We start from the raw sequence: 8855 nt of genomic DNA on the forward strand, positions 1-8855 counted from the left end.
AGTCGGTGTGAACAATTAAACTTTTTAATGAACAGTGCCAATTGAATTAACATTTTCCGCATTTGATAATGACTGAGTGTGATTTTGATGAGCCCAGCAAAACTTTATTCCTACAGCTGCGTCTTGCTGACTGGGAAAGTGCGCTTATTAAAGGATTTCGTTCGTCGTCGCAGATATGGATCAGAGGGCAGTGTGCGCCGGATGCCACCGTCTGATCAGAGACAGATTCCTGCTCAGAGTCACCGACGGCCTCTGGCATGAGGAGTGTGTGCGGTGCGCGGCGTGCGGGGACGCGCTCACGAACTCCTGCTTTCTGAGGGACCGCAAACTTTACTGCAAGCGGGACTATGTCGAGTGAGTAGACTAGTCCTGATCTCCAGCTCTTCATATCATGCTCTCAGAGGTTTTGCATTAGAAATACAATTTATGTTGAAAAAGGTCAACAGAAAGATCGTTTCAAATCAGATTTTCTAACTGACCTAAACACATTTTAATTAAAGGAGATTAAACGTGATTTGATTTTGGTTGATACTTTATCATGAACATGTTTTGATTGTATGGAAAATGCTGCAGATGCGCCTGGTTTCTCTTTTTTTCTGGTCCTATTAAGACAAGTTAATAAGATAAGTTGTAAATACAGAGCTTATTATTAACATTATAGCCCGTGTTACAGAAAAACATTTAATGGTGCTCTGCTACTCTACTCTTAGTTTTTTTTTTTCTTATAATTTTCATCTTTTTCTGCTTTTTGGCCTTAGGTCCAAAAATAATTGTGCGTTATGAAGCCAATTTCCACAACAGAGCCCTTGTCCAGATCTGACCTTGACTAAAGATTTGTGTGTGTGTGTGTGCATGTCATTCTAGCTTTATTAGATACCATCACTGTGAGGACATTTTGGCCTGTCCACACACCTGTGTGTGAAGGTTAGGACTTGATTTTAGGGTTTAGGTGTTGGGCCTAAGAGTTTAGTTGTGATGTTTAAGATTAAGGTAAGAGGCAAATGTGTTCAAAATGCATCCTTACAACTATAAGTGTGTGTGTGTGTGTATGTGTGCGTGTGTGTGTGTGTGTGTGTGTGTCAGCGTTTGTACCTGTATTACTCATGTTGTGGGCACATATGGCTGCATGATGTAAAATTGCCTTTCTTCTTGAAAGAAAAATGAATTACTGTTTAGAATAAGGTTAGGTTGGTGTTAGGGTTATGGTTGAGTTGGGCTGATGGTTAGGCAAGAAGTGGATATGATTAGGGTTAGTAACCAGTAAATAAATGTATGTCAGTCCTTTAAAGTGTTGAAAACAGCTGTGTGTGTGTGTGTGTGTGTGTTTGAAAGAGAGAGACAGAAAGAGATATGTCTTTATAGTAAATTAAACTATGTATTCCTACTTAGTGTGGCATATTTTACATGTGGGGCTAGATTTCATAGTTTATGACAGAAGTATCATTATATATGTGTGTGTGATCTTTGTTGTTCCACAGTATGTGTATGTGTGTATAAGTCGACTTCCATGGAACTTGGCACAATGCTCTAAGAGAACAAGGTGACTGTGGGAGGAAGGGGCGGCGAGGGAGCTGGAATGTGAAAGCACTATTGCATATTATATGTCCGTACACATTGTCACACGCACACACACACACACACACACACACACACACACACACACACACACACACACACACAAAACAACAAAGTCACACCTTCACACACATAGAGCACACAACCAGGGGTAGAGCTCAACTGACACATTGTCAAAATGTGTTAAAATGATGAGGCCTATTGGCGCGGCAACTGCAAGCTGGGGACAACATATGGTCTCATCAACAAGGTACTTCCCCACCAGTCCCCTGCCCCCCGAAAACTCAAACCATCACCCATTGCCTGACACCCCCATAATCACCCACACACCCTTAAAGACCAAACCCACACACCCCGAAAGGCAGCAGCACACATTATTTCTGAACAATTTAGTGAAGCTGTTTTGCCAGACAGACAGGGAAACAAGAAACGTTACAGTACCCTCAGTGGTCCAAATGTTTCCCACAATTCAAATTCTGGTTTGAAATGAATGGAATTGAATCATGTTCCCAGTCAACTAAAGTTACACTGTGTGATCGACGCCCATGTACCTTTGTGAGCAAAGTATTTGTTAGAATAATATGTTTTATTTAAAACATGCCAGTTTTTTAGTGGTTACGGACTAATTTAAATTTACGTGGCATTTCACTATGTAAACAGAAATTAAACTGGATACTTGCAAATGCACTTGAATCCAGAATTGCTTAGCATGATTAGTGGAGATAACAGTACTTGGCCAAAGCACATAGAAGTAATTAGGAGAGTAGAGCCATATGTCGGAAAGACTGGTGCATCCCTGCAAGAGAGACAGTGAGGATGGTGTGAACTTATTTTGGGGGACGGTGCGCTCCATGAGCCCTGGCGCTATGTGCCGTGGCATCTGGAAAGCTCCGCTCACAGTAGCCCCTGTGTCGAGCAATGGGACAACGCCCAGCCGACCGTGAGATATCTGACCTGACCAATTAGCAGGAGGCCTAGTGCCAATGCTCCACCTTTGAGATCCAAGTGTCTGAGCGTTTTAAAACTGTGCCAGTGGTTTTTCTCACCAAAAAACTGCATCCCCGTCTTTTGATCCAGGACGGGTATGAAGCCAGCCCAAAAGTGATGATTATTCCATACTGTGACATCATTTGTCAATTAGTACTGTCTTCTGTCTGAATCTCACCTCAGTTTTTTTCTTATATCATTGTAAGCCAGAACACCAGGTTCAGCTGGTTGTCTCATTGATCGAAGCTAAAACGCAATAATAACATTACTTTTATCTAGTAGCAGACTGTCATTTTATTATTTTATATGAAGAATTATTAAATCTCACAATTCATTATGAATTATAATCGAGGTACACATACCAAAACATGCAGAGGTTTCATGTAAAGAAAATGGGACAAAGAATTAGGACACGACAGGAAAGAAGCTCATCAAACTTATCTCAGATTCTTCCTGATATATAGGAACATTTAATTTGATAAATTATCATTCAATTTCAGCACCTGCAGGTAAATATAGGGGATATATTTTATATAAAAATAGGCGATATTAAAAAGAAAAACTTAGACAACAAAAAAATTGCAGAAATTGGGACCTCCTATGATATTTTTTATTTACATGATGTATATCCTTTAACATTTTTTTTAACAAAACCCTGTGTAAAGTGTAAACATAACCTTATTATTTAGCACAGATGAAAAAAATCAAAGGAGTTGCATATGTGCTATTTGTATGAGTCTGTTTTACAAATCCATACTCATTTTAAGGACAAATGACAGTAATTTGAATACAGTTTATATCACGTAGTGAACCAGTGAAACTTTAGCAACTACAGAACATAAATAAGTAAAAGAGGAAATGCAATTTAGAGGAACAGTAAACAAATAAACAAATCTCTTGTCAAATATCTTTTAATGTCACAGTGGCAGAAATGTATGTACTTTATAATTTTATTTTCTTTGTTATGAGTTAAAAGCTGTGTGGTGAACAAACCTCCAACACATCCAGTCCACAGACCAAGTGACCTTATTGTGTTATGTCTTTAGTAGGAAAAAAGCATTGGTAATATTAATGGGACATTTTTGTGGTTCATTTATTATTGGCATCTCAGGTATAATCACTGGAAATTTGCTGAATGTTATAACTGATATGTTGGTAAATATATAAATGGTCGGATTGAGAGTTTTATTTTTCTAGTTACCATTAGAGACCAAAAAAAGAAGATGGTCGGTGATATGTGTAATATGTGATTGTGTTGTCCATATCATGTAAATAGTTTGTTAGCCTGACCTGCAGCAGTCCACTGGATATGTACTGCATACCCTGGGGTCAGACTGTCAGTAGATCTAGATAGGCTGAATGGTTCAGTGGACAGGTGAATTGGACAGCACACTGGTCATCAGATCAGCGCTGTGACTGGTGGTGCACTTGAGTCGCAGATCTGTATCTGATACACAGCCTCTGTTGGTGTGTGTGTTCAGCAAGGGAACCAGGTTAACCTGATCCAGAAACAGTATCTGTGTCTGTGCTTATCCAGCAGACCAGCAGTCAAGACAGGAACAATGAGACACAGGGACTTTGAGTAAATTTGTGTCTGTACTGTTCTGCTGTACGAACACTCACCTTACTATGTAGTGCATCTACCCTGAGACTACTTTACCGAGGCCGGTGTAGAGGATTTCGCTGACTAATTTCTCTCTAACGATGTTGTCACTAATGCCATGAATGTCTAAATCCAGCGTGACTGAGTGTTCCCACTCTCCTAGCAGGGCCTCTGGCCCAGTCATGTCACCGGAAACTCTGAAATATTAAACATCTTGGGCTAGTCCATAAGTACTGGAGGTACTCTTAACAACGCTTAAGAGTACTGGGTATAATAAGATGATCTGGAGTGTGTATAATGGAAAAGCAATTCCCGAAACATGAATGACCTCACAACATTAATGCCCAGAGTTTCTTCTCCACTGACATCCACCATTAGCATCATGTTGAGATATTCATTCAAGTACTTTGCTGTGTCATAGAAACCCAGGAACATTCTCGGTATTTCCTCTGCCACACTTTGAAAATATGTTGTTGCATTTTGTGTTGCCCGAGGAACACACATACCACAGACGGTATGTTGTCCATATTAAAGTGCATACCACTGAGGCTGTGGGGCAGACGGCTCGGATAGGTCAAGCAGCCCGACTGACCCTCTTGAGCTTCTGGGAATGGACTTCACCCTAGCAACCCCAGAGCAACAGCAAAAGGTCCCAGCAATGCACTGCAGCTCCAGACCTTTTGACAGGGATGTCTCAACCTGGATGTCTACTTTATGTTTAGTCTGACTTTTTCTAAATATCGTGCTGCAGTTACGCAGATACAAAACAAATATTTATTTCACTTGAAATTTAATGTGAAATGTGTTTCACAAAAAAAATATATTTTCACAAAATGTTAACTTTTGTAGAAGTGATGTGAAAGCTTGTGAAACAAGAACATAAATATTTTTAATTTAAAAAATAATGGTTTAGTCACAGGTGATTGCTGTGGTTTGTTATATCAGCAGTGAACCACATAGGTGGCCAATATTATCTGTTATTTAGGGAAATATTTTTTATCAGCATTAAAGGAAACTTCATATCATTCAAGTTATTTTGTAGTTTTTATCTTATTTTAACCTCTAATGGCATTTTTTTCAATACCCAATAGCCAAAAACATATACGTAGGAAGTGTGCTAGTATTTATGTGAAAACAAAAATGTGGAGAAAAGCTGTCACTTTCTCATGCCTCTGTGCTGACTGGTATGGTGACCCAGTCAGGTCTGGAGACAAACGCCAGCTCCTGAATGATGACGCATCATCCTGCGTGACAGACCCAAAATGCTGAGGTGCCAGCCAGCGGACAATGGTCCTGCTGCTTGGGGGATGGCTCTGTCTTTGTCCCAGTCTGGTTAAGCAGACTTAGAGATAATTCTGCGGATAATTCCTGGGACCGGCTGCTCAGCCGCTCCCACCAGGATATCTGATTCCCCCCCTCTGCCTGGAGCCATGGCATGCCGAGAGCTTTTCTCTTTCCTCCCCAGGAGCACAGCCTCGGACACGGCAGCCGGAGCCACAGCAACAGTCTCTGAGACTAAGCCCACCAGTCCTGGTTGCCAGGCGCTAAGACGCACACCCGCCACACTAAGGGTATGTGACTGAGTGGCCGGGGCAGGGGGAGGTGGAGGAGAGGGGAGATGTCAGGCGGGGAGATGTATTGAGTGACAGCTCGACTCAGCAACATTCCCTAAGTCAAACAAGTATTTTTTTTCTCTCATGTAGTCCCATCTTACAAAGGTGTGAGAGGTCCTCAAGTGTCTCAGTTTATACTGAAGCACTAGTCAGCCCAACAAAAGCATTACACTCTCATTTTCTGAGCTTTCCTATGTTCTCTCCTTTGTTAATCCCTCACCCTCCTCTTCCTCTTTTCAGTCTGTTTGCAGTGCGATGTGGGGGGTGTGCGAAGGCCATCTCTCCTGCAGAGCTGGTGATGCGTGCAGGGGCCTCGGTGTTCCACCTGCACTGCTTCACCTGCAGTGTTTGTTCATGCCGCCTGCAGACCGGAGATCGCTGCATCCTGAAGGAGGGACAGCTGCTGTGTGCCAGAGAGGACTATCACCAGTGTCTGACCAGCCCGACCTCTTCTGAAACAGGTATTGGCTTTACCAACATCATGTTTAGTTTAATTAGTTTTGATCATGCATTATAAGTTTAATTTGTGAACATAGTGAGCTTCTCTTAATAATGAAATAAGTGTCATACTTACTAATAATTCATTCAACATCCCAGATTGATAGAGTGCATTTTTGTGTCTTTCATCAATTTTGAGTGGCTGGCATCCTAATAAATAAACATTTTTTCAATCATGTCTACCCACTAGGAAAAAGTGATGATGAAGATGAAGAGGAGGAGGAATCTGGCAGAGTAACAGGGAGACAAATTAGATCAGAGGACCTGGAGAGCAAACGTCCTAAAAGACCTCGCACTATTTTGACCACTCAACAAAGACGGACTTTTAAAGCCTCCTTTGAGGTCTCATCTAAGCCTTGCCGAAAGGTAGTGTGTTTATTTCATACCCACCCAGTATGTTGGCAGGATACAAAAACACTAAAAGTGCCAGAATAATGTCCTCTGGTACTTCTGTTTCATATGCTGCACTGCTATTGGCCATATGGGTAGATACACTGAAACCATTAAAGCACTTTCTGACAAAGCAGACATGACTTTAAACTTCCAAAATACTTTATCTATTCTTTCTTGTCTAAGGCAAATTGGTGAGGTGATACAGATTTTTTTTAACCTTCAATCGACCTCGACTCTTTTTTAATTTTCCAATTTTTTGCACTGCTTTTGTTTTGTCTCTTTCTTTCTCCTTCCATCCTGAATCTTAATCCAAGGTAAGGGAGACCTTGGCAGCAGAGACTGGTCTGAGTGTCCGGGTTGTGCAGGTCTGGTTCCAGAACCAAAGAGCCAAAGTAATAGAAAGTACACACACACACACACACACACACACACACACACACACACATACACACACACACATAAAGGCATATGCGCTACTAATAAAAGGACTCTTTCTGCACTGTATTTGTATGCCAGGGTGGAAATCAGCCTGGTTATCTCTTCATACAGGAAACTGATGACATCTCACAGCAAGATTAGTTAGATTATTTTTTCACAAAGTGGGCTCATGTGTGGTTTCCCTCCTCCACTGTTTTTAGATGAAGAAACTGGCCAGGAGACAGCAGCAGCAACAGGAGCAGCAGCAGACTCAGGAACAGCGTGAGCACCCATCACGTCACACAGGTACTATACTATTGAAAACAATTATAATAACTTAGAGGGAGATCTTTTAAGACAGACAAAATAATATTACAAAGGCAGGAGATTCTGCTGGGTAAGTTCTAAAGGATTTCAAACAGACGTTTGATGCATATGTGAGTTTTGAAAACCACAGAAATTAGATAATGAACTTAAGAAGAGTCCAAATAGTTACATCAACATGAAGAATTTATCACAGGGCACAAATCCTGTTCAAAAGTCAACAGACAGTGGTAAACCTACAGCAGTGGGCAAGATCTCTCTCTCTCGTTCTCCACAGCGCCCTCTCGTGGCAGTTTGGCTTCTGACATGGAGCGCCTGGGGTCCTCTTATTCCCACATTCAGCCGCAGCAGCAGATTGGGCTCACCACACTGGACCAGCAGGATTATGACATGGATCCCTTCAGACAAGGCCTGACCCCACCTCAGATGCCAGGGGATCACATGCACCCCTATGGTAAGAGCTCTGTGCTGTTATCAAACCATGACAGAGAGCTACATGTTTAATTATTGTTCCAAGCATTTGTGAATAGCATGATAAGCAAAACTAAAAGAAGAGGTAAATTACATGATTTGCTAATATTTTTGACTGTGTGAAATCTCAACTTCAGTCATGAGATTGTAATTTTAAAATCCAGAAAGGTAGCTGTCTTGTTCTTTAAAAACTTGATTGAAGCGAGCTTCAGTGTGAATGATGTAAATGATTTTCAAATGACTTTTCAGCTGTTCAAAATCATTTCAAAGATAAAAATGTCCTGGGAATCATATTGGATTTTCATTATATTGTCTTCATTGTTTTGTCCATCCTTTGTACTTATCCCATTCACTATAGTCATCCCATCTTAATCATGTAAAAGTCCAGCTCCTCCAAACAATATCTTTATTTAAAGCTGTAGCTGATTGGTTAAAACTGTTAAATCACAGGCCTTTAGTCCTTAGGATGAACATAAACTGAATGTTATATTTAAAATCAGTGAAGTGCACCTTTACACCAATTAATGATCAGACTGTTCAATGAACAAGAATGCTTTGTCATTTTTAGGTTTTAGGAGCCTGTACGATGACGTGGACAGAGATCCTCTTTGCCACGTGGCTGACAACGACTGCCTCTCACTGGGTGACTCCTCTTTACTCACTCCTATTGACCATCTCTACTCCATGCAGGACTCTTACTTCACCTCCTGAGGGTTGAGATCCAATTATCCCTCACTCTACATCATTTATCTGTCTGGACAGTGCACAGGGTAGTTAAAGCAGGTGTTAAAATAATAAAGATACTGCCAAGGGGACATGGATACACTGTGATACCATGCAATCTATCATATGCACCTCGGTATAAACATGATTACATTACTGCCTTGTATGCTTTACAGCCTCATTGTAACACACAGGCTCTTTAAAGTGGCCTGTGTCTGCATGATACTGTTGGACCGCTGTCATTATGTTTG

The 8855-nt window shown here is 41.1% G+C and overlaps 1 protein-coding gene across 1 annotated transcript; it reads left to right on the forward strand.

Moving 5' to 3' along the window:
• Positions 1-175: 175 nt before the first annotated feature.
• Positions 176-8592, forward strand: lmx1a (LIM homeobox transcription factor 1, alpha). The gene is made up of 7 exons (XM_026305416.1): positions 176-354; positions 6019-6239; positions 6467-6642; positions 6984-7061; positions 7308-7383; positions 7688-7864; positions 8450-8592. The coding sequence occupies exons 1-7, from the start codon at positions 176-178 to the stop codon at positions 8590-8592; spliced, it is 1050 nt and encodes a 349-aa protein (XP_026161201.1).
• The last annotated feature ends 263 nt before the right edge of the window (positions 8593-8855 follow it).

Source organism: Mastacembelus armatus, chromosome 4 (assembly GCF_900324485.2).
Source record: "Mastacembelus armatus chromosome 4, fMasArm1.2, whole genome shotgun sequence".
NCBI classification, from domain to species: Eukaryota; Metazoa; Chordata; class Actinopteri; order Synbranchiformes; family Mastacembelidae; genus Mastacembelus; species Mastacembelus armatus.